The sequence below is a fragment of the Sciurus vulgaris genome (assembly GCF_902686455.1).
Source record: "Sciurus vulgaris genome assembly, chromosome: 1".
Classification (NCBI taxonomy): Eukaryota; Metazoa; Chordata; class Mammalia; order Rodentia; family Sciuridae; genus Sciurus; species Sciurus vulgaris.
This window is the reverse complement of record NC_136461.1, coordinates 65,722,039-65,748,287: the sequence shown is the minus strand read 5'-3', so window position 1 is coordinate 65,748,287 and position 26,249 is coordinate 65,722,039. Positions and strand designations below refer to the sequence as shown.

Below are 26,249 nucleotides of genomic sequence, written 5' to 3'. Positions count from 1 at the left end.
ACAGCAGCTTCAGCATTGTGGTTGGAAGCCATTTTAAATAGTGATTATCACCAAAAAAGCAGAAAGATGCAAAAACAAAGTTATACTAAATAGAGGAGACTGATTTATAGTACAAGAACTGAAACAAGAATAAACAGTGCTACCTTATTCAACCTCAGCTAGTTCATAAGACTCAAACTGCTACTCTTTTATGCACAAGTCTGGAAATGACCTTCAGTATTGATTTGGGGATAAAAATAAATTTTGTTTATTTGTAAATTTGCAAACACAGAATTGGCAAGAAACAAGGATCAACTGTATAATGATATGCCATAACTAAAATCTTCTAAATTAATCAGTTTTTTTTTTTTTTTTTTCTGTGCTGGGGATTGAACCCAGGGCGTTGTGCTTGCAAGGCAGGTACTCTACCAATTGAGCTATATCCCCAGCCCCAATTAATCAGTTTTTATAAATTATTTCTGAGCAACATTAAGTACACAGGCAACAAAGGCTATGTCTTTGAAGTGACATTTGTTATAGATATAGCAAATAGGTTGTGTGTATGTAGGTGTATAAACCCTTTACCTAGTTTGTTTCTGCTTTGTGACTCTAGTTGTGCTGCTTAGGTTGGGTTCCCCTGATCTACTTTTACCCTATAGTTCAACTCTATCACTATTAAAAAAAAAAAAAAAACCCTAAATGATGATCTGTTGATGCCTTACTCACTGTGGGGTTTTTTGTTTTGTTTTTGTTGGTTGGTTTTGGTTTTATTTTGGCAGTATTGAGATTGAACACAGGGATGCTCTGCTCTACTTAACCAAGCTATATCCCCAATCCTTTTTATTTTACTTTGAGACAGTCTTGCTAAATTGTCGAGGTTGGCCTTTGCAATCCTCCTGCCTCAGCCTTTCAAGATGCTGAGATGAAAGGACTGTGCCACCACGCTGGTTTATCCACTGGATTGAAACCTCCCTGGGAGATCTTGTTACTCTTTCGCTGTCTCTCTTTTTTCCCACTAGAACCAATAGAATAAGACCTTTACAATATGCTGCTGCTCAATGAACATGTACCAAGTGAATGAATCAAAGATTAGTAATTGAGACCTAAAGTACAATGACCATGATATAAAACCAAAAAATTTCAATAAAAAGTAGAATCGGTACAATTTGCCAATAAGCTGGATGTATGGATAAGGAATGATTTCAGATTACCAGTTTCTGGGTTGAACAAAGGTGTGCACAGCTGTGTTTTCAATGAAAATGCAGAATATAGGAAAATGTTTGAAGGGAAGGACAAATTCCATTATGAACAGGCCTACGGCTCTATTAACAGCCCCTTCACCTAGGCTACTTCTATTTGGAAATTTTTGTTGCTTGATTGCATTTCTAAGTACTATTGTATTGTAATAACCTGTTTCTCTAGCTATCCAATTAAAATGCTAAACTGTACAGTGCAAGATTTGTCACTCCTCAAAACCTAGTAAAACAATATTCACTTGAATTAAATGTGGATGAAGATGTCCACAAAACAGATATACTGAACTGAAGCTTAGAAAGAAATATTAGCTAGAGATAAAAAATTAGAAAGGATCATCACACAAGTGGTATTTTTAAGTGTGAAAAAGGAATAATTTTTGGAAAGAATCAAAGACAGAACTTTGATATGATCAGTATGTATGGAGCACATCAGTCAAGAGAAAACAATGAAAAAAACTGAGAAGGAATCATTAGAGATCAACCAGGTGAATCAGCCATTCATATCTTCTTTCTGGCTAACAACTACCTAATTTCTTCCAGGAATAGAGTAAGTGACTCAAGGAAGGTGGGAGGTGTCTCCAGCCCTGGGAAATGGCTCATGGTTGGTTTAAGTCAATCATATAATCACATTTTCTTTTGCCAGTAACTGATGCCCAATGTGAGGTAAGGGAAATGATCTGGAGAACTTGGGAGAAGATTTTCCTCCCTAAAAGAGAAATCCTAGCAGAAACCTCAGGATTGCCTTCCAGGTTTTGAATGATGAAGAGATAAAGAATTATAATAATGAGGGGACAAAAGAAGTTTTAACATGGTCAAGAGGAAGTGAATGATACAGATGAGAGTTATAAAAATATTTTAGATACATTAAGAAAATAATCATTTATGTAATGTCTCAGAGAAGACTTGACAAAAAGAATATGAGTAGTTGAGATCACAAAATTAGAGGTTGGCTCTGAGAGCAAAAGGAAATGAAGACCAATTTATAAGTTTGAAGGCAAAAGGATTGGAAAGACCAAGTTCATAAATGCTATAAATTTTCCTCTTTAAATATTTTTTAAATGCATCTATTTCTAAAAAGTTAATAATAAAGTAGGATGCTTGATAAGAATGGTGATGGTTTGGCCAGCTGTGGTGGTGCATACCTGTAATACCAGCGACTCCAGAGGCTGAGGTTGAGGTAAGAGGATCACAAGTCAAAGCCAGCCTGAGCAAATTAGTGAGGCCCTAAGCAATTTAGGGAGACTCTGTCTCCAAAACAACCCCCAAAAGGGCTGGGGATATGACTCGGTGGACAAGCATTCCTGGGTTCAATTCCTGGTGGGGGATTAGGGGGGCAATGACAGGATCACTTTGGATTCTGTTAAGAACAGAATGGGAAGAATGATGGGAAAGAGTAGAAGACCAGTTAAGAATGCACTGTAATAATTCAGATGGTTTGGAACATGATGTAGCAGTGAGAAGTAGTCAACTTCTACATATACTTTAAAGCTAGTCAAAAGGATTTCCTGATGAATCAGATATGCAAGTAATCAATAATGACACTAAGGTTTTTCAGCTTCAGCAAACTGAGAGAACAGAATTGCTATTTACTAAATTACAGGAGAAGGGAGGAAGTTGGGGAGTTCAGTATTGGAAATACTAAGTTCAGAATATATGAAAATGTCGCCTAGGAAGTTGGAGAAGAGTCTGGTAATCAAAGAAATAGTCCAGACAGAAGAAAAAATAGGGGAATAGAGGTGACCTTTAAAACCATGAAACTAAAAGAAAGTACTGGAGTGAATAAAGAGTTTTTTTGTTTGAAGTTCAAGGATTGCATCCTAGGATTCATAAACGTAGTTAGTAGTAATTATAACTATTACTAGGAAAGTGGGGCTTCTCACATATTCTAGGAGGTGAGTCTTAATTATTCAGAAGTATGATCCTTGCAAGCATAAACCTGTGTGACTCAGCCCAAAATTATTCAAAAGCCAATATGACACTTGCAAGCATAAAACCTGCTCTAGTCAAGACAGGGTTAATCTGATTGGTAGTCAGGGATAGGATAAGGGGAATTTATGCTGGTAGAAGAAACTTTTTTCTTCGATTTAACAGTCATGACTGTATAATACCTATGGCAATGTTTAAGTAGTCATTAGGAAAACTAAGCCAATAAGCTGAAGATGGTAGAGGACAAAGATGAAAAAAACATGGATACATCATAAATTGTTGAGTTGCTAACTCAATCAGCTTTAGGATCATTCCTGTATTTTCTGTTATTATTTAAGCCACTTAATAAGAGTTTACATTACTTGGAGTCAAAAGTATCTGGCTATAATCATTTCATTTAATAACAATGCTTACGCAACTGAAAAGCAAACAGACCCCAAAAAAGGTTAAATACCTTGGCAAGGTCACTTAAGCAACAAATGGTGAACTGAAGCTTATCTGACTCCAAGTCTAGATGAACTGATTAACTCCTGCAAATTGAGTAGACATAATTGAAAGAGAGGAGAGTGGGAGTTGAGAATTAACAAAGTCAATGACAAAAAGTTAAGGCCAGGAAGTAAGACACTGAAAAAGGAAAGTGTCTAAAGAATAGAAAAACAAATGGAGTACATTAGTAAAGAAGCTAAATTGATAAGTCTTCCTGAGAGGAGAATATCAATTGAAGATTTTTATTGTTTGAAAAGTCTGGATGAAGGTTAGAGGGAGGTGGTCATGAGTAGGGAGTAAAGAGTACTTTGAGTAGTCAAGGATTAATGTAAACATCTGCTAACATTTACTATATGGCACACTTGATTTTCTGATACAAACAAAAGACAAGGTACCCTAAAGAGATTACACTCTAGAGTGAAGGACAATAAACAAAAAACTAGAACTTTAGTGTATAAAAAAGCTTAGGGTCAGCACTGCCACTGGAACTCAGTAGCACTGATTTAAGATGAAGGTACCCAGTTGTGACCTACATAGCAACCCTGAGGTCTTAATGCAGTAGAAACAGAATATCAGAAGGACAGTCAGAACAACAATGAGATTTTTTCAAATAATTTAATTTATTTAAGGGAGTAAATGTTTAATGAATGATCCACCTGATCATTAAACTTTTCCTATTTCAACTTTTCAGTCCATTGCTTAATAAATGCCTAAAAGCAAACAGATAATCTGCAAAGTGATTCATGATTTCATGTAACATTCACTCAATTAGAATATGCTCCAGGAGGGTGGGATACTTGCTTATTTTGTTTACTTTTGTACCTCCAGTATTTTTGTTGGATTGAATAAATGAATACATTAATAAGCAGGCATTATATTAATGTCAGCTGAATAAGACAGCACCTGCCCTTCAGAGTTTCCCATTCAAAGGCTCCAATTAAAATTTCTTGGATTATCTAAGTACATACTTAAGAGTTTTGAAAAATGAAAAGTAATAGCTGTCTGGGATAAAACTTTATTTTAAGCTTCATATATTTCTAAATTAAAAAATAAACTACTATTCTATCTTGAAAAATTAGTATTGTATCCCTAGTTGCTATAATTAGATAATTAGCATAAATGAGTATGATAAATTACAGGAAAACTAACTTTAGCTGCTTCTAAAACATTTAAGTCCTTTTTCCTCTCAAGTATATTTCCCTTCAGATACATTTTTTAAAATGAAGTGAGTGCATCAGTTAATGTGAAGTAACATAAAATAGCAAACAAAATCAGAAGGCAAATTCCAAAGAGATCACTACTATAAATAGACATGGAAATGTCAGCACAGAAGCAAAGTTCTACTAAAAACAACACTACTGTTATCCCAAGTGAGTCTAAATCTTATACCCACCCAGTTAAGAATTTCACTTCACTTGGTAAAGATCTTCAGAATTCCCATAATGTATTTCCAGAAGGAAATGCTGTTAAGTAGACAGATGTCCTGATTACAAAAAACAAGATGCTTCTGATTCTGCACAGATTCTTCTCCTTGTTGTACTTAATGAGGTGAAAATTTCCTTAACCCAAAAACTGCTGCTTCATATAGAAGACAATTCATGAAATAAAAAGCATCAGATTAGAAATCTAGGGCTGGCTCTGGAATTAATCTTGCCACTTTATACAACACACTCAAACAATCTGGGTCACTGTTTCCTTCACCATAAAACAAAAGAAATGGACTAGATTATCTTTTCAAGGTCTTTTTAAGAAAAGTTTGAGGGAAATTACCCTCCAGTGCCATCTGGCCTCAAATGCCCTCAACCATATTTTCTACAATTGCCCAGCTCTAACTCTGTAGGAAAATGTTAAGTAGAAGATAATAAGGAATTCAACCTAATAGTTATTAAGATTTTGCCAAGATAAAAGCACTAAGCTCTACTAGGCAAACCAGAGTAAGACCTACTCTTTGAGCAGTCCTCTTTTAAAGAGAAAGGAAAAATAAAGGACAAGATCCTTGTATTCAGAACATTTACTACAATCTAGCTGGGGAAACAAAATTTAACTCAGTTTATTTCACCAAACATTTATTAAGTACTTTTTGTGTAAAAGGGAAGTTCAGATTTTCATAAGCATACCAATAAGGCTCACTTTCTAAAAAATAAGAAATGCAGATTCCTCAAAACATGATTCAGTAGGGCTATTGTCTGCACTTCAAAAAAGTGCTGCAGATGACACTGGTAGTTAAGAAACACTGCCCAAACCTACATTACAAAAAGTTAATAGGACTCTTAAAATGTCAACTTTGGCACCTTAAAATTTTCAAGAATCGACTAAAGAAGCAGGCAGATCCAAAATGAAAGTGGTTCAGTGGTTCAGAGTTCAAGGGGCCAGAGGGGATGGCTTTTCTCAGATAAGCACAAAAGCAAGGAAAAGAAAATATATGATTGGTTAAGGTGGAGAAGCAGCCTTATTTGGCTCATGCCAGTGGAAAGTCCCTAGTTAGAGGTTAGTTAACGGTTTCTGTCTAGTTAAGACTGTTTATAGTAGGTTTCAGTTTGCTTATGTAGGAATGCAGGGTACTTAAGCCATTTATTTTAACAGTTTAAAAACAGAAAATGTTTCCAGATCTTGAACTCTTCCCAACACTATATTCCCCTAACAACTAGAACAAACTACAGGCAAAAGTCTGAGAGAACATCAAGACTTCGGAGCTTCTTAAATATGGCCTAAAAACCAAAGGACGAATGATATCGCTAATAAGTGGGTGATAACACATAATGGGGGGTGGGAGGGGTTAGTGTTAGGGTTAGAGTTAGGGTTAGGGAGGGGGGCAAGAATGGAGGAAGGAAGGACTGTATAGAGGAAAAAGAGGGGTGGGGGGGAAGGGAAAAAATAACAGAATGAATCAAACAACATTACCCTATGTAAATTTGTAATTACATAAATGGTAGGCCTTTATGCCATGTACAAACAGAGAAACAACATGTATCCCATTTGTTTACAATAAAAAAAAATATATGGCCTGCATTTCAGGATTAATTTCAGAAGCTTTTAAAGATTTAAATACAAACAAATTAAATCAGTGTCTGGGAATAAGGAGTGGGACTAACTCTTCCTTATTTTCTTTTTTGTTTGTTTGTTTTGTTTTTTGTCTTGCAGTGCTGGGAATCAAACCTAGGGCCTTGTACATGCTAGGCCAAAAGCTTTACCACTGAAATGCTTTACCTCCATTCTCTTTATTTATTTTTATGTGGTGATGAGGACTGAACCCAATGCCTTACATGTGCTAGGCCAGTGCTCTACCACTGAGCCATAACCCCACCCCATACCTTCAAGTTCTTAAAAAAGCTCTCTCTTGCCACTGCAGACAACCACTAAGTAAAAGATCACTGAAAAAGCTTAGTCCTTGAAAAAAATGGGTTGGGGTGGGGGGAAAGATGTGTATATATATATGTGTGTGTGTATCCACACTGTGCTGGGAATCAAATCCAGGGTCTATGCGTGCTTAGACAAGTGTTCTACCACTAAGCTACACCTCCAGCGCACCTCCAAATGATTTTTTATCTGGATTTTTTTTTTAAGCTAAAAAGTTTTTAAAAATGTAATAAAATAAAGGAACTGTTATATAAATATACAGATACGGAATTTAACAGGGAGGGAGGAAAATAAATGTTTTTGACCAACCACACACACAAAAAAAGAGAGAATAAGAACAATAAACATATTAAATTGTTTTAGGTTTTTTTTTTTTTTTGGGGGGGGGGGTACTGGGGATTTAACCCAGGGATTTAACCCAGGGTACTGGGGATTTAACTACTGAGTCACATCCCCAGCCCTTTTTTATTTTTCATTTTGAGACAGGGTCTTACTAAGTTGCCCAGGCTGACCTCAAACTTGTGATCTTCTTGCTTCAATCTCCCAAGTCACTAGAATTACAGGCATGTGCCACCATGCCTGGCTGTTTTAGACATTTTGTTTTTAGGCAACATGCAAAATACAAGTCCTGTAGATAGCTAAGCAGTCACAGGTGTGGAAACACACTTGGGGAATAAATACAGGACCAATTTAAAGTAAATTAAAACTATATATATTACAGATATATACATATATATTGCAGCTTTATTATAAATTATTGAAAAGCACAGTATACAATTTGGCTAAAATTACTCAAGAACTGGGTGTAAAGGACAGATTTTGAGGCAGATGCTCTGAAGGGTCCCAAATTTTCAATCTAGCATTACAACCCTAAGTAATGGGAAGCTGTGAGTGTTATGTCCTACCAGTAAGAGCAGAAAGCTCTGAACTTTTCAATTTTCTGCATAATGATGCTGTGTTGTGGCTCCTATCACATTGGTTGAAGGACAGATCCTACCAACAGCTATATGCAGCTAGCCAAACAAAACACTATATATATTGAAAAAGGACTTTTTGTATGATGCAGTAAGGAATTTCTTTCTCCCATTAGACTTGAAAAACACTATAAAGCTGGAAATGACACTTTGGTCACCCACTAGATATTCCTTCTACCTTTACTAAAAGGTCCAAAGAAGAGAAAATGTGTCATGTTTTCACAAAGGACCTCTGCTTCAAGCATTAACAGTTCTAAAAGATAAACTATAAAGAATTTTACTCAGAATTCTCAAAAGTCTGATCTTTTCTAGAAGTTGGAATATTTTCTAAAGAAATCTGATATGCAGAAAAACAGTACAAACACTATTACTGGTACTGTGTGGTAACATGGGAAAAAATCAATCAATCTGATCCTTGCCTTAAAAAGACTTATAATAGACTACTGACAGATCAATCCCTAAATAATGTATTTGAAAAATAACACTAATCGTCACTTATCATCAAATATATATAAACATCCCTCAGTATCTGAAGGGGATTGGTTATAAGATCCCCCTCAGATACTAAAATGTGAAGACACCCAAGTGCTTCATATAAAATGGTATATAGTATTTGCATGTAACTTAGATACATCCCCCATACACAGATATAGATTTGGGTATGTGCTCTACCACTAAGCTTTATATACCCAGTCCTCTCCTGTATATATTTTAAGTCATCTCTGGATTATTTATAACACCTAATACATTGTAAATTCTATGTAAATAGTTGCTGTATTGTATTGTTCAGGGAATAATGACAAGGAAAAAAGTCTGTGTATGTTCTGTACAGACAGAACTTTTCTGATTATTTTTGATCCATGGTTGGTTGAATTCACAAATGCAAAATCCACAGAGAGCAGACTATATATGTAGGCATGTATAGAAACATACCATATAAAGTTTTACACACTTTAATAAGGCATATTACTAACCCCTCCAATGTTACAGTAGAAAGCATAAGATTATATCATATGACATGAGTTATTTAAATTTTGTAAATTAAATCCATTCTTTTTTCCACATAAAGAGCTGCCTTCTCATGAAGACTTTTGGTCTAAGTCTTCATTAAAAACAAATGCAAATATTTTAAAAATTCAAATAAAAGCACTAAGTCATGAACCATATCCTAGAAATTACAAAGACATTCATTTTCTTACCCATCTTTGTACAGACAATTCCTTTCTTTCAAGTTAGGCTACCCACATTCAAATCGCAGCCTGCAGCTCTAACACTAATATGTGACCCTGGGCAAGTTAACATACCTAAACCTCAGCAAAACGGTAGATATTAACAGGCTCTATCTCATAAAGCCTGCTATGAGAACAAAAAAATGAATCCATTTAAAGAACTTAGAAGAGTGCCCATAATATGGTATTAAATATTACTATCAGTGTTTTGATGTGCTATGCACATTGACCACAAAGGCAGACACAGCTATTACTATCTTAAGACATTATATCCAAGTGGGAATTCCAAATAAACAATGAATGATAAGATGGGAAATTACTATGCTATGGCACATGAGAATGAATAGAAATTCCTAATTTAGAGTTTTGGACAAGCTTTTGGAAAAAATAGGGACTTATCATACAACAGTAAAACAGAAGTCAGAGGTCAGTTTCTTACAGAGAAAAAAATGTACAAAGGCTCAGGGGCTCCACAGTTATGAATATGTGGGGATGGTAAACATGTTGAACAGCTCAATTTAGGGTAAATGAATGGCCATTAACAATATCATAGTACTGTTCAGTCCTCTAACAGCTCTTCAATTAGGACACTCAAATTTGGCATTCAAATCAGAGAAGAAATTTCTGGGAACTCAGAGTGAGATGATGCTACAACAATTTCTTTTTCTTTTAATTTCTTTTTAATACTGTAGATTTAACCAGAGGCACTTTACCACTGACATACATTCCCAGCCCTTTTTAAATTTTTATTTTGAGACAGGGTCTTGCTCTCCCTAAGTTGCTAAGGCTGGTCTCCATCAGCCTCCTCTCTCAGCCTCCCAAATCACTGAAATTACAGGTATATACCACACAGTCTGGCTAACAGTTTCTCAAAGGCAAACAGAAATCACTGTGTAAAAATACAAAAATTTTATTATGTTTTACTGTTGGTTACTTTTAAAAAACAGATTAAATTACCCTCTTTTAATGTTATGCTAGTGAAAGAAAGAACTTGAGACTTACCAAAGGGCATACACTTGATTCTAGATCCTCTGGGACCAAATCCAGAGTCTTTTCCACAACATTGGGCTGCCTCCAGTTTCAGACATTGGTCAAACTGCTATTCCCTACAAAGTTCCAAAGTTACATTTGTGTTAACAACTTTGTCTTTTAAAATGAAAAATATCTCCTGCTTCCATTCATACCTTAGTCTAAAATAAAATCCTAGAAACTCAAACAGAATGGAGATAAAAGTCACAAAGGTTAATTACCCACCTAATAATCAAATACCTGAACAACATCCTGGACCATCACTTTAAAGTGGTTGCATTCTCACATTTAACCTGCATCTGTTGGGACTGTATACTGGAAAAACAGTTGGTTTCAATGACAGAGTATAAAATAAGTGTATAAGTTTGTAAGAGCCTTCTGGCTAAAACCTGTCAGAATATACATGGATATAAAGTGAGGCAGGAAAGCTAGACAATTTTTGCCATTCTAAAATGCTTGTTCAAAAACCATAAGAGGTTATTTTTCTCTATTAGCTATAAATAACAATCTGTCAATATTTCACACAGTTTTAAGAGCTCCAACAGTGAAAAGCTGTACTAAGAATGAACCAATGTAGTAAGCAATAAATCAAGAAGTAAAAGGAAGAAACTTTCTAGTACACTTAATAATCCAACTGTTATTTACCCTTTTACCTTATTATTTGGCAATTTACATGGTATTGGACATTTATAAGTTCAGAACTACTGACTTTCCCTTCATTCTGAGGATAAAATATGGAATACCTATCAGAAGTTAATTTTTTAGGCTACTGCCAAAGTTCTAATAACTGATTCTAAAATGTCCTTGATAAGAGTGTGACTATCAAACATAATTTAGTTAGACATTCAGCTAATCTCTCATAGCACAATAAACCAATTATAGATTATTAACTATGAGATGCCCATGACAGGTTCATTTTTTTCTTCTTGTTTTTAATTTTTAAAATTTTTGATATGCCCATTTTAAGAGGATTTACACTGCAAAAGGGAATAAACTTAGTCAAGAAGATTTCATCAGTTTTAATAAAATTAAGCTAGAAGAAACAGCAGCGTACAAATAGCTTTGAGAAGAGTATATGAACTCGAAACTAACATATATATATATATAACTTAGGAAAATCACTAGCAAACTGGTACAGTGGCTCAGGCCTATAATCCAAGTGATTTGGGAGACTAAGGCAGGAGACTCACAAATTCATGGTCAGCGTCAGAAACTTAACAAGATCTTGCCTCAAAATAAAAAATAAAAAGGACTGGAGATGCACCTCAATGGTGAAGTGCCCCCAGGTTTAAACTCCAGTATTTAAAAAAAAAAAAATCATAGTTTTCCCACAATTCGGTTAACCTTGCATGATTGTTTTACCAAAAATATTTAAATATACTTTTTTTTGAAGAGTACTATGCATTTTTTTTCCTGATCATGCAATACCAGAAGATGAATTGCCTATTTTATTCATACCAGTTTTCTGAAGAGCTCAGAAATACAGTTCATTCAAGGATGGTAACAGATTACGATCACTATATAGATGAGAAATCTGACAGATTAAGCTACATGCCGAACATCAAAAAATCAACTAAGCCAGGTGTGGTGGCACACTCCTACAATCCCAGCAATTTGGGAGGCTGAGGCAGAAGGATCACAAGTTCAAAGTCAGTCTCAGCAATTTAGTAAGGTCTTAAGCAACTTAGCCAGACCCTGTCTCAAAATTAAAAAAAAAAAGGAAAAAGGGCTGGGAATGTGGCTTGGTTGTTGAGTGCCCCTGGGTTCAATTCCTGGTACCAAGGGGGGAAAAAAAAAAAAAAAACTCAAATGGGAAAGCAGTTATTTTTCAATCATTCATTCAACAAATACAGAGTGCCAAAAATATGTACTAGGGACTGATCAATGGTGGAGAAAAAAAATCTCTGCTCTCCAGAAGTTATGTTTTAATGCAAGAGACACATAAAAAAAGTAAACACATAAAACATAAGATAATTTCAGATAAATACCCTAAAGAGAACATGGTATCTGACAGTAACTGCAGAATGGCAAGATCAGATTGGCATAAGAGGTATCATCTGAAGTGAGGCCTGAATGAGGAAGACAAGTCATGTGAAGGTCTATAAGAGCATATTGACAGAGGAAAAAAATAACTAAAAGGTTCCACAGGCAGGAAGATCTTGAACAGCAAAGTAGACAAATAGTTTGGAGTGGAGTCAGTTTTAGACACAGTGGCCTGATTATGTGGAGCCCTCAAGCCATTTTAGGAAAAGGATTTAAAATGCAACTGGAAATACATAGATGAGATCTGATTTGTTTTTCTAAAAAAAAAAAAAAACATTAACCTTCTATATGAGATATTAATTGTAATATCAGGTAGAGGGTACCTCTCAAGTTTCAAAAATACAGATAATGGTTTATTCCTTAGATAATATTCCAGAGTGGGTACATGGTGGCTTGCTACTTTTGAAACCTTATGTATTTCCATACGTTTCTGTACCAAATTTTCATCATTTTTTTAAAAAGTAAATTGAAGATATGTAAGAGCAGAAGCAGAGAAATCAACTAGAATGCTGCTTAACCATCAAAAATGATGTCATGGAACTTGGTTAGGGTGGGGGCAGATAGGAGTGAAAGTAATGGAATTTAGAATATGCAATGGCATTATAGTCACTAAGGTCTTCCTGCAGATAAGAGGCAGGGACAGAACCTTGATGCTTACCTATGAGGGGTAATTTGCCCAAGGCACATATGCTAATGTCGATCTATTTGGGGGTTGTCACAACTGGTGAGGATCAAAGGGGTGCTACTGTAGCAGAAGATGAGGAAGCTGCCAAACATATTTGAATGCAGATAGTACAGCAAAACAAAGATTTATCTGGTCTAAAATGTCAATAGTGCTGAGGTTGAGAAATCCTGTTCTAGACTGATTTTAGTTGTTCCCAATATAGCATATCCATACCCTCTACCAAAAAAAAAAAATTACATAAATGTATATGTGTGTGTGTGTGTGTGTGTGTGTGTGGTAGATCGGAAGGGGGGGAGAGGGAGAGAGATCCTTACTTTCAATATCTAAAGAAAACTAAAGTATACATGAAATAAAGGTTGCTGGGGATAAATTATATAACTCGTATTATGTTGACCAGAAGGTCTGACTGGTATCTAACCGACAAAATAAAATGTGAAAAAATCTATTACTGATTAATAAATACAACTAAAAATATAAAGTTTTATTTAGCAATACCACCCAAGACTACTTTTATAGCTTGTCTATATATTGTAGGTTCAATACATGTACTGCTTTCTCAAATATAATTTCCACTTAAAAAAAAATCTTATTTTGGTAATAGGGATTGAATTATCAGCTTTTTTTCCACTGAGCTACATCCCATACCTTTTTATTTTCTATTGTGAGGCAGGATCTCACTAAAGTTGATGAGTTGGCCTCCACTGAAGCTCCTTCTGCTTCAGCCTCCCCACTGGCTGGGATTATAGGCCTGCACCTCCTTGCTCAGACCCAGTAAAATTTAAAGGAAAGCTATGAGCACTGGAAAGGATGATCAGAGCTATTAATGGATAGGATACGAAAAGGTGATTAGAAGAAAATCATGGTCCATTCATATCTACTAACATAACTTCGGTTAACTGACTTATTTTGGGTCTTGCACAAATGGATACATTCGTTTTTAGGTTATCCCAAAGACTGCAGCATACATTTCTCTCACTCTTAAGACCAGCAATGGGAAAAGTATTTTTTTAGATTAATTCACAGAAGACAAAAATGCCACAAAGTTGGAAAAGTTCATTTTACCTCATTTTGTTAACTAAATGGAAACGAGTTTGGGAAAAAGAATAAAAAACGTTGTGAGATATTCAAGTACAAACAGAATGACTTGTAAAACTCCCTAATTTGTCTCTGGAACTACTACTACTATCAATGCAGACTACATAAACTATGCTAAGTTCTGAAAAATGTCTGAAATCATTTGGGAAATAAATTAATAGAACTTGCCACACTCCCCCCAAAAAGAAATCAGCTAGTTACAGAGATGACAATCAGAACATGACCTTACATTTGAGTACACACAGATGAATGGGAAAAACCATTTCAGAAGCCACAAAATCAATTCCGGGCAGAAACGCATGTTAATTATAAGGACCTCAACAAAACTGGTCAGGGACATACCACTATGATATCAATTTTGATTAACACTGAATTTTATGAACAAACGCGTTTTCGAAGGATAACGGGCAGTCATTGTCAGTCTGCTCATTCACACTAAGTTAAAAACACGGAAATCAGTTCGATAACTAATAGACTTCCAACCTCAACTCATCCCCAATTGTGATAAAACTCCAAAATCTTGACAGTCTAAAAGTAAATACAGGGGCGCTTTACTACCCTGAAAATCATGCTGGGTTTCCACTAAGCCAGGCAGGAGTTTTCAGAAGCATAGCCGCACGGCGTCCCGGGCGCGCTTCCCTCAGGCACTCTCCCGGCCGCAGTGCTCTCGAGACACTGTTGCGTTGCCGTCACGCCCCTCGGCGTCAAGCCCTTCCTCACCGATAGATAGACTAACCCTCGGCGGAAATTTCTTCCGCACTACCTTCCTGAGGCAGCGGCAGGTGAGCAACAATAACTCCTTTTTCTTCCAGCTTTCTGCAACCCAAACTCAAGAGCTGTCACCGCGCCAGTCGTACCCACCAACCCGAAATAACAATCACCCAGCCTCACCCCAACAACGCGCGGAAAGGAGGCGCCAAGATAAACCATATTCTCGCGAAACCTTAAGCCCAGTTCTCGCGACGCTCTCTGCCGCTCCTTCTCTCTCAGCCCCACCCCCACAGCAGTACGTCCCCTCAGAAACATCGCGGGATTTCCGTCTTTCAGTCTCCGCCCCTTTACGGCACGATGGTCGCGCAAGAATGTGATAGAACCTCGACGGCCGCCATTTTCTTCCTTTCTTAGCAGTTAGCTGAGAGGAGGTCTGTGAGAAGAAGCGGTAGCGGCTCTCGTAGTGTAGTCATGGCAGACTATTCAACAGTGCCTCCACCCTCCTCTGGGTCAGCTGGTGGTGGTGGTGGCGGCGGCGGTGGTGGAGGAGTTAACGATGCTTTCAAAGATGCGCTGCAGAGAGCCCGGCAGGTAAGTCGGGATCGCGCGGCGGGTTCCCGAAAGCCCACGGCAATTGGCCTGCTGGCTGTGTAGGCCGCTATCTCTTCCAGCGTGAGGAAGGGGAAAGAGGTGCTCTTCCTGGACAAAATGTGAGAAGATTCACGTTTCCCTACGTTGATTATAGCGACCGGAGACCAGAACTCAAGTTTTGTGTTCTTAGCGTTGGAATCCCAACGCATGGTACTCAGATGGCATTAAGTCTCGCCTAGTTCTGCAGTACTAGCACTTCCCCAACAAGTTAGCGCAGCCTCTCCTTTCCCTCAGGATGAATGTCTTTTACACGGTACGAAGCGCGCGTAGTTTTTACACAATAGGATGGAAGGTTCTGGTAATGAGTTTGGGAACGGGTAGAGTCCGTCTACAGAAGTCTCACGTAGTAAGGGAAGGGATTTGTCATTAAAGCAGTCGTTTCAGCTTCCAGCTCCTTTGCGCTCTGCCTCGAAATTAAAGGAGCTTTCGGTAACATTCACCTTCACATCTACAAGGAAGCGATTCAAGAGAGTACCCTTCCTTTGGGCGGGATTTGTGTGTGAGTTCTTCCTCCTTTCTCAAGATGGCCTCAGGCCCATTATACCCGAGGTTTCAATTTGAATCTGCCTCTCTCTGTTCAGAGTCGTAAATTGACCAGACCTCTTTGTATTACGTAGGTGCGTGCATAGCCCTGAAGGCATTTCTTTCCCAGGGTAAAAAAAAAAACCGTTTTAAAAAATGGTTTATGTGCTCCCGGAACCTGGAAGATTTCTTAACTTGAATGTTAACTTTTCCAATATCCCTTGATACGCTTGTACTTTAAAATATGTGATGTTGGTATGGTCTAGTTTGTAAGCTACAGTCGAAATCTTACTTTAGTTATATAGTAGGTGCTGGCATTTTAGAGTAGTGTCAAGCGAACGGTAAGTGAAAACCAGTTTTGATTGTATTAGGAGTTGACTTAGTTTTTACCCACCAGGCGGATTGAGTCAAAAATCAAAATCCACTCGGAAGGCTGAGTCAGGAGGATCGCGAGTTCAAAGCCAGCCTTAGCAAAAGCGAGGCGCTAAACAACTTTGAAACCCTGTCTCTTAAGTAAAATACAAAATAGGGCTGGGGATATGACTCTGTTGCCCTCTGCCCCTGAGTTCAATCCCCAGATTCCCCCAGCCCCCCAAAAGTCAAAATCTTTAGGGAACACATTAAAATGTACCTGTTGATTATTAACCAAAGTATTGGGAGTAGTCAACAAAAGTTCATCATTAATACTAGTTGTGCATTTGTAAAACTTCTGAACATTGTTTAAAACAGTAGAAACATTCATGTAGCAGACAGAAACTGTTAGGTTTTAGATTAGTTTGGATTGGAAGACATCAGTCTTTATTAAACTTGCATATTGTATCACACTGTTCATAGATGTAGGGGTTTTTGTACTTGGTGCTGGGGATCTAAGGCCTCATACATGGCTGGGCAAGGGCCCTATCATTGAACTACATCTCCAGCCAGATACTGGAAATTATTTTAGTATGCGAATTGGGTTCTCACTTTTTAGGAAGCTTGATATAGTCAAAAGAACCAAATGCAAATAACAGAATTGCCAGAATTAATGCTTTCATTAATAAAGAGTGTAGACAAAATATGGACACTTAATTCTTCAACTTGATCTAATAAAGCATTTCTGCTGAGTCAGAAACTGTACAGGATACCAGGAAAGGGTGTCTAACTGCCTAATGGGTGTTATTCAGGCATTGGAGAATGAGTTTGGCCAATAGAGAAAAGCAGCATGTGCAGAAGTATGAGAATTTGGGGAATGGTCAGAACCCAAGAGTTACTAGAGCATAATATTGAGTGGGGCAAGGCGAATGGAAAGAGTGAGAAAATACAGATGAATCCAGGTTTTGATAGACTTTGGGTTGCTAACAAGCTTGATTATGGTAATAAGGAAATGGTGGTGTAATACTGCAGGTGTCCATACATCTGCGCATTTCAAGTGTATGACATGAACTCCATCAAGACCTTGCCCATAGTTGATACTCAGTACTTATTGAATCAAATCAGTGAATTAAAAGTTATCAAATTTTGTTTTGACAATGATTATGTTCTTTAAAATGCATGTTACTGGCTATGTCACATCCTAGGACTACAGAGGTTGTATGCCTTGTTCTTCCAGGCATGTTTTTCACAAGTAGAATGCAACTATGTTTGATCCAGGTGCATTTTTAAAATCAAATATTTGTGGACCATGCTTTAAATTTGAATCACACAATATGCTAGTTTGTCTTAATAACAAGCAATTTGTTAAGACTATGCTACATATTAAGCTCTGAGCTAAACATCTTGATTCATTTAATTTTTGCAGTCATCCCACAAGGTAGGTATAGAGACTATTTTACCATTTCATTATATGCAGATGTGGTAAATGAGGCACAGAGTTAAGAAAATTTGATAAGGACACAAAAAGTTCTAGAAAGAAGTAGAATCAGATCTATAACTTCACCCAAAAGCCTAAGAGAGGTGAGAGGCATGTGGTGGGCTTAAAATTGGCATTTAGGTAGTTTACTTATCTTCTAAGAATTGGCTTTTTAAAAAAAAACTAAAAGCAAGTGGTATGACTGACTAATCTATTGCATTTCCTATCAACTTCACAATTCCTGGATTTGAGAGAGGGCCAGAGCAGAAGGTGGGAAATGCTTAAAATATACGTATATGTATGAAAGCACAGAAAACTATTGACTCATTCATGGAGTAGAATATGGTCCAAATAGAAAGTGTGTATTATTTAGTGTTTTTATTAGTGCTTTTATATATATATATATATATATGTATGTATGTATGTATATGTGTGTATATAAAATAGTGGAGTTCAGTTTGACATTCATACAGTCATGGAATATAATTTTTGTATTTCAATTCCTTATGCTTCCACTTTCCCTTCCCTCCTCCCTCTCACTGTTCCCCTTTACACTACTGGTCTTCTATTTATTTATTATATACTTGAATTATTTTTGTATATTAAAATCAAAGTAAGAAGTTGCCCACACTTGATCTATGTCTAATAAGAATTGAGTATTGTTTTAGTCAGCTGTTTCACTTCTGAGACTAAAAGGATCTGACCAGCACAGTTATAGAGGAGGAAGAGTTTATTTGAGGGCTCAGTTTCAGAAGTCTTAATCCATCAAAGGCCCCTTCCATTCTTCAGGGCTAGGGGTGAGGCAGAACATCATGGCAGAAGAGTGTGGCAGCGGAAATCAGCTCACTTCATTAGGAAGCATACAGAGAGAGAGAGAGTGTCTCCAGTGTCCAGATACAAAATATATACCCCAAAGCCATGCCTCAATTCCAGTTCTCTTCCAGCTACATCCTACCACTTCAGTTACCACTCAGTTAATCCCTCTCAGGGGATTAAAACACTGATTGGGTAGAGAATTTTACAACTAAATCATTTTTCCTCTGAACGTTCTTGCATTGTCTCACACGTGAGCTTTTGGGGGACACCTCATATCCAAACCATAAGTATATCAGGAAGTTGGTTTCTAGGAATTATTTCTTTTAAATTAACCCTGTTTGTAGTAACCTAGAAAATGTATTTGATCAAATCTGTTAATCTTTATACTAAGATCTCTTAATGTCTTTACCTACTGTCAATTTTTGAGAATTTTTTTTTTTAGTTGCAATATTTTTATTTATTTATTTTTATGTGGTGCTAAGGAGCAAACCCAGGGCCTCACGTGTGCTTTGCGAACACACTACCACTGAGTCACAACCCCAGCCCAATTTTTGAGATATTACTGGTTCTTTTGAGTGAACGAAGTAGGAACTATTCATTTTCAAGTGGATAGTTGTAGAACTATTCAGCGATTAAAACTATTCAGTAAATAAGGTATAAGTAAGTAGCCTTTCTCTGAAGTTCCTTAAAGTTCAAGGATTGTGGCTTTGCAAATTCAGAGCTTTTGTAAATCCCAGTTAATGTATTTAAGTTCTTAAAGAACATTTTAAGTACTAAATGTTTGATACCTGAAGAGTTCAAGTGTGATTAGGGAAACTTTGAGGAAGGAAATAAGATAAATTATATGTATCATGCATTTTAATAATAATGCTTGTGTAGTAGGTATTTGCATTTACAGATGAGGAAGAGGGAGATCTAGGAAACTGGAAAGTATAGTTATTAAATGAGTTATGACACATACGGGGTTTAAGTAATCCATATTTGATTTAAGACCCCAGGTCCTTGAATATCTCCAGTGTCCAGATTATATCCAATGTGAAGCAGTTGGAGTAGTTCTTTAATCTCACTTCAGGATCTCTTGGGAATTTCAGTCACCAAAAGTTTGATTGTCTTTAATATTTTTTAACTTGGATGATTTCAGACACCAAGTTAAATGATATAATAAACCTTCATAAGTCCATCACATATCTTTGATAATGAACATAATACCTGGTATTGTGGAGTTAGACCTTTGCTGGTAAAAATAGTTCCATTTCCCTTTTCATAGAAAAACGCAATAAATACTATGCCCTGTTTGCGACTCCAAGCTCATACTTCTTGTATGGTGTTTGTTTAGTCAAATACAATTATTTGTCCCACTCCACTCCTTTTGCACCACCATCAACCCCCCCCCCCCCCCCCCCGTGCTGGGGATTGAACCCAGAACCTTATGCTTACAAGGCAAGCACTCTACCAACTGAGCTATCTCCCCAGCTCAACAATCCATCATTTTTGTTGTTGTTGTTTTGTTTTTACAGGGCTGGGGGTTGAACCCAGGGCCTTGTGCTTGAGAGGCAGGCACTCTGCCAACTGTGCTGTATCCCCAGCCCTAACAATTGATCATTTAAGAGGAAAGTGGCTGCTGCTTCTTTTTGGCACCAGAGATTGAGCCTGGGGGTGCTTAACCACTGGGCCACATCCCCAGCCATCTTTTTATTTTGAGACAGAGTCTTGCTAAGTTGCTTAGGGTCTGGCTAAGTTGCTGAGGCTGGCGTTGAACTTAAGATCCTCTACCTTAGCCTACTTAGCCACTGGGATTACAGGCATTCACCATCACAAGGGCTGTGACTTTTTTAAAGAATTTATATATTATTTTTAGTTGTAGGTGACACAATACCTTTTTTTTTTTTTTTTTTTTTTTAATGTAGTGCTGAGGATTGAACCTTGCACTGAACCACCACCCTAGCCCAGGAAAGTGACTTTTAAACAGAATTATGGTTCTATAGCTAAGATTTCTTAGACTAGAGCTCCCCAGGCTCCTCCTGCATGTATTCTTAGAACAATATTGTCCAGTGAAAATACAATTCAAGCTCCCGTATTTTGTTTGGCTCACCACACACAGAACATTATCCTTTTCGTGTATGTTTAATATAAACTTTTTAGATGCTTTGTATTCTTCACATTGGTTGCAGTTTTTCAGTATCCAAGTGTGTATTTTATACTTAAAGAGCATGTCAGTTTGGACTGGCCACAATTTAAGTACTTGGTAACCACATGTGGCTAGAAACCATTTAAAACACCATAGTACCTGGAGTCTTAGAAGTAGTCACATGCTCTGTGATCACATTTTTTTGAAGTTATGGGAGAAAGCTATGGAAAAGATAGCATTAGGATCCAGATTTTCTTCAAAACTAGTTTTCTTCTAAAGATAACTAATTGCAGCTACTTTGATAATTCTATGGAAGCTTCATTTCAGACCATGATTGTTAACTCCATGAAGTATTAATAGTAGTGATAAATTGAACTGTAGTTTTAGTTTGCCTTTGTATCAAGTGAAGTTCTTTTGTGATACTGAATAATATATACTAATTGTGTTGCTATCCTTGGTAATGGTTGCTTGTTTGTTTTTTAAGATTGCAGCAAAAAATTGGGGGTGATGCTGTGTACTCACTTAAATTCAAAATGACTATGGTTATGGGGGGACAAAAAAGACCTTTAGAAGATGGGTAAGTTACAGCCATAAGTAATTTTAATTGTTTAGGAGTATTTAATTGAAGTATTTTCAATATTTTTCCAGTAGTGAGTCACTTTTATTGTAATATGGTCTTAAAATTGTATATTTATATTAGCTTTCAAGAGTAATGAGGGAAGGGAGACCTAGACAAGGTAGGTAAAATTTGAATCAACCAGAAAGTTTTCTTAGTAGAAAACCAGTTGATTTTCCCTCTTAGGATTGTGCCAGATTGACAGTTTGCACAGACTTCTTGTTAATTCTGCAAACAAAACTATAAATGATTTAGGAAACACTTCACTGTTTTTTCTCATATGTGAATGAATTTTTATATCTGTATTTTCATTATTTTACTTTTAGGTTTCATTTTACAGGTTAAGGTTGCTGTAGTTTGCTATTCCAGTGTGTTTTGTTGAAGGTTATACCATTTTTATGTTACTTTGTGTTTCAGGTTTAGTTTTTAATGTGGATTAAATTATTGGATTTACAGTGCTTTATATTTTTAAAAAATAATTGTTGAAGCTTCTGAACTTAGAAGTCTGAACATATTTTTTTGTTTTAGGTTTGGTATATATAAATTTTGATACACTTTCTTTGGCCCTTTTTCTTTTTTTTTTTTTTTTCTTTTTAAGGAGGATTCTGACCGAGCCTATGAATGTATTTGTAACTTTTGACCAGGAGTACTTGGTTTCCTCATATTTAAGTGTCTTTCATATTTATAGTGAGGTTTTTAATATTTAAAAAAATGAGCTAATGATGCTTCAGATGTTGTATGTAATGTATTCTTTTTATTTTATGTGTAGATGGCTCTTGGACAAGTCCGAGCAGTACAACACACTGGGAGGGAATGCCCTCTCCTTTTAAAGGCAGGAATTTTTATTTATTACCTGTGTTTAGTAGTAAACGTGAAATAAACCAGTGGATTCTTAAATGGACAAAATGTTTTGGATTGTGTCTGAATTTTTGCTGCACAACAGTCTTTATTTTATGTTTAATCATTTAAGTTTGAAGGGGGGAGGAGAATATAGTTCAATCGTCTGTAGGTTGTCTATTGTAAGGTATGCATTATATTTATCTCTAATGAATTTAGATAAAGGTAGTCATGTAGTTGCCTTGAGTTCTGAAGTTCTACACAGTGAAATGTTTAGAGTTAACAAAATAGTTTAGATTGAGATTGCCTTGTAATGTGATTTTTTTTCCTTTTTGACTCTAGTTTTGTGGTCACTGTCAAATACACTCCACTTTTGATAAGTCAGATTTTGACATTTTGATAGTTCATCATCCCCGCACCCAGTCTTCAGTTCCTACAGTGGAAGCATCATTAGCCTTTAGCATATGGTATTTTGCTAGTAATGGAGATACTTTGTCTTGTATCATTCTAAGGTGTTTTAACATACATTAAAGTCAGTGATTTGATACAATGAAAGATTTTTTTTTTAATGTCTGTGCATTTTTTTTAAACACAAAGATAATGAAAGACTGTAGTTTTTTTTTTTCTTTAGATTATTGGGAGTAGGTTGAGTTTTGGCAGTTTTGGTTCAAGTAATAAACCATTCTACCAGATTTTCAATAAATGTTTATAACAATATTTATTCTTGGCGGGGGAGCTTTGTCCTTATTGGCAAAAATTAAAAGACTCTTAATTTTACAGATCAACCAGATGCTAAGAAAGTTGCTCCTCAGAATGACTGTAAGTATTATTTTTTAAGCTGGGTTAAAAGTACCTGAATTTTAATATTGAGGACTTGTTCCTATTTTTAGTGGATATTTTTGAGGTTGGTTGGTCTTTTAGGATGTGAAGCCTGAATTCTCTTATAAATATATACCTTTCTTTCCTTTATATTCCTTTTAGCAGTCCTTGTGGCTAATATATAAAGATTGATTCTCATTTTATTTAACTATTTCTTAATCTATGCTTGTATCACTTGAATGAGGAAAGTTTTGTGCTTCTTTACTAATACATTTGTCCTTTCACTGGTTTTCTCATCAATGTTAATGTTGATTTAAATCATCTATGTAAAATTTTATTCTCTGCAGAATGTTTTTGAATCAGGGAAAGTTTGAAATGTCTGATTTGATTGTTAAATATATAAGTAAACTTAAATTTTGAATTTTTATTTAATTTTTTGGTTAGTTTGGAACACAGTTGCCACCGATGCATCAGCAACAAAGGTATAGTCAAAAGCTTTTTTAAAATTACTTTGCAAGTGTGAGTTGAACTATATATACAAAGACAAATTAATGTCTAATGAATATATGTCAACATAGTTTTTTGCATTTGTGGTTCTTTTCCCTCCATTGGGAAGATGACACAAAAGGACAGGTTTGTTTGTTTGTTTGTTTTCCCAAGAGATGCATTTGAGACTTGAGAAAACAGGTGGAACTGGTTACATTTTAGTGAATTAAAATATAAGTGAATTAAATTATCAGATGACTTTTCCTGAGCTACATCATAACTCCTTTGCAGTTCATGCCTTTAGACTGTTCAGTTCACCATCTCTTCCTCACTTAATAAGTATTACCTTATTTAAGATTCTTAATTTAACTACACTACACAAAGAATAAGACTATATTTTGGCCAAAAATATGTGCTTGAATCTTAGATTAAGCCATTAGGAGGCATTAGACTTGATATTTATAGATTACCTTCTTTCTTTGAAGGAAATTTTTAGTTATTCTTATTTCTTAGCAGATCTGTAATGACAGAAGAATACAAAGTTCCAGATGGAATGGTTGGATTCAGTAAGTAACTTAATATACAAAGTTTTGAAAACATAAAGCATACGCTGTAATATTTCAGCAAATAATTTTCTTTTTTTTTTTTTTTAACTAGTAATTGGCCGAGGAGGTGAACAGATATCACGCATACAACAGGAATCTGGATGCAAAATACAGATAGCTCCTGGTAATGTTGTTCTCGGGTTTTAAAAGTGACTAGAAAAAGTGTATATACTTTTTAAAATTTGCTAGTTATAATGGTGCAACTTGTTAGTATTTTCTTGACCTAAAATTTTCTTTGATTTTTAGATAGTGGTGGCCTTCCAGAAAGGTCTTGTATGTTAACTGGAACACCTGAATCTGTCCAGTAAGTATGAAAATCTTAAAAGTCTATTTACAGTAATAATCTGAAGACTCTGAACTTTGTCTTTGCTCTTTACTACTGCTTCTACACCATTGTCTTCCTGTCCCCTTCCCTGAAATTTAACTTTTCAAAGTTTATACCTCATCTTTCTTGATTAGGGTTTACTAGCTGAGCTATGGAATACAAAAAGTGACTAAAACCAATTTTGTATCTACTCCAGGTTCTACTTTGGGGCCTGGATCAAAATATATACTACCATGCTGACTGGCGTTATATAAAACTCAAGCATTAAGCTCAAGTAGATTTCTCTGGTTCCATTCATTCTTTCACTCTTGTTCAAGGCTCTTTGAAATTATATCAGTTCCCCATTTTCAAATCTTCAGCATCTAACCCCTTCTTTCGCACTGAAGCACATTTCACAAGAACATAGAAACAAATGATGAGGAAGTTTTCTACCTCATTTTACCACTTAAACTTACCACACTTCATTTCTACTCTATATGCACAGTCCTCAGATATTGCTTGCCTTTGTATTCTGTACCTAAGACTAACTCTTCCTACTTAAATAGGATATTATCTCTGCAATTCAACTTTCTTCTGCATTAGTACTTTTTTAAAAGATAATTTCTAATATAATATAAACATGTTTGAAAGTCTCTCCTTCTTAACAAAAACATCTTTGAAGCCAACATTGTATTTCTCTACCCAGCAAAGTCCCTTAAAAGAGTTGCTGTACTTAGCTTATCATGTACCCATTTCATTTTCTCTTGAACTCATTCATTGATTCCAACCATTCTGCTAAATTTCTTTTTCCAACCTTACAGTCTGCCACCATATCCTTCAGCCTGTCAGCACTGTTTGACAGAGTGGTCCTACTTGAAATACTAGATTTATTTGATTTTTGAGGCACCAACTTACCTGACTGGCCTTCTTAGTTTTCCTTATTTGTTCTGCTTTAACTTCTAGGCCTTGAAACATGGAAATGCCCCCAAAATACAGTCCTCATACAATATATTGATGCATACTCAATAGATGACTTCACTTAATCTGTCAATTCCATATGATGATAGGGATTGGAGTTACGGCTCAGTGGTAGAGCCCTTGCCTGGCATGTATGAGGCACTGGGTTCAATCCTCAGCACCCCATATAAATAAATTAAATTTTAAAAAGATCCATTGACAACTAAAAATAAAAATTTTTTAAATTCATGTGTTAAATGAATTTATAAACCATGAGTTTTACATACTCAAGCATTTTCAGTCTGAATCTCTTTCCTAAATAGACTGAAATACCTAGCTGCTTATCTAGTATCTCCACCTAAAATTCAGTATTTTGTTCCTACTAAAGAATGTATGAAACCAGGACTGCAGGTCAGACCAGAGAACAATAAAAAGCAAAGAGAAAAAAAAGTTTTCCCACACTTTCACAGTGTATCTAAAGGGAATTTGGCAGGGCACAGGGGAGGGAGGAGCTGCTCAGGATCTAACCCAGCACCTATCCATCACTGAGCTGCATTCCAGCCCCTAACAGGATTTTTTAAAGAATTAGTGGGATATGCTGAGTAAAGGACAAATAATAAACGTGATACTTTTCTGGTAAGGAAGAATAATTCTAAAAAATAATTCAAATACCTTCATTCAACTGTATTTTCAAATAATCTATATCTGTGGAATATTTCTGAATAGGTCAATGTTCTAAAAAAAAAAAAACCAAATCCCCCCCCCCCCCACACTCTTCTTTCTATAGCTTATATCAATTATCTGAATTAGGAAAACAACAAAAATATTCAGGGCACACAGATGATCCTCGTTTAATTTTTAAAAATGCACTCACTGATGATGACCAGTAAAATCAAACTGGAAAAAAAAA

General features: G+C 36.0%; 2 protein-coding genes and 1 long non-coding RNA gene across 24 annotated transcripts in view; 2 read left to right on the top strand and 1 right to left on the bottom strand.

Moving 5' to 3' along the window:
* DNAJB4 (DnaJ heat shock protein family (Hsp40) member B4) overlaps positions 1-15,082 on the bottom strand; it is a 34,885-nt gene extending 19,803 nt beyond the window's left edge. For 2 of the 3 annotated variants that reach the window (XM_079138040.1, XM_079138042.1), the window contains exons 1-2: positions 14,951-15,082; positions 10,210-10,313 (exon numbers count right to left, since the gene is read on the bottom strand). Coding sequence is in view for 1 of the 3 variants with exons in the window: in XM_079138042.1 (XP_078994168.1) it covers positions 10,210-10,219 (10 nt within the window). In the remaining 2 variants the exon portion in view is untranslated. Of the gene's footprint in view, positions 1-10,209; positions 10,314-14,617; positions 14,637-14,950 lie in introns of those variants that run through there. The other variant, XM_079138041.1, reaches the window with a different exon arrangement.
* A 31-nt stretch (positions 15,083-15,113) lies between these two features.
* The window catches only part of FUBP1 (far upstream element binding protein 1), a 71,735-nt gene continuing 60,599 nt past the window's right edge, over positions 15,114-26,249 (top strand). For all 19 annotated transcript variants that reach the window (XR_013763487.1, XR_013763488.1, XR_013763489.1 and 16 more), the window contains exon 1: positions 15,114-15,361. Coding sequence is in view for 15 of the 19 variants with exons in the window: in XM_079137906.1 (XP_078994032.1) it covers positions 15,242-15,361 (120 nt within the window). In the remaining 4 variants the exon portion in view is untranslated. The remainder of the gene's footprint in view (positions 15,362-26,249) is intronic.
* Positions 23,425-25,427, top strand: LOC306660034. Of its 2 annotated transcripts, none has more exons than XR_013763531.1 (4): positions 23,425-23,469; positions 23,990-24,039; positions 24,131-24,202; positions 24,325-25,427. It is a non-coding gene; the product is annotated as an uncharacterized lncRNA (long non-coding RNA). The 2 variants fall into 2 exon arrangements; XR_013763532.1 differs by having other exon boundaries at positions 23,987-24,039.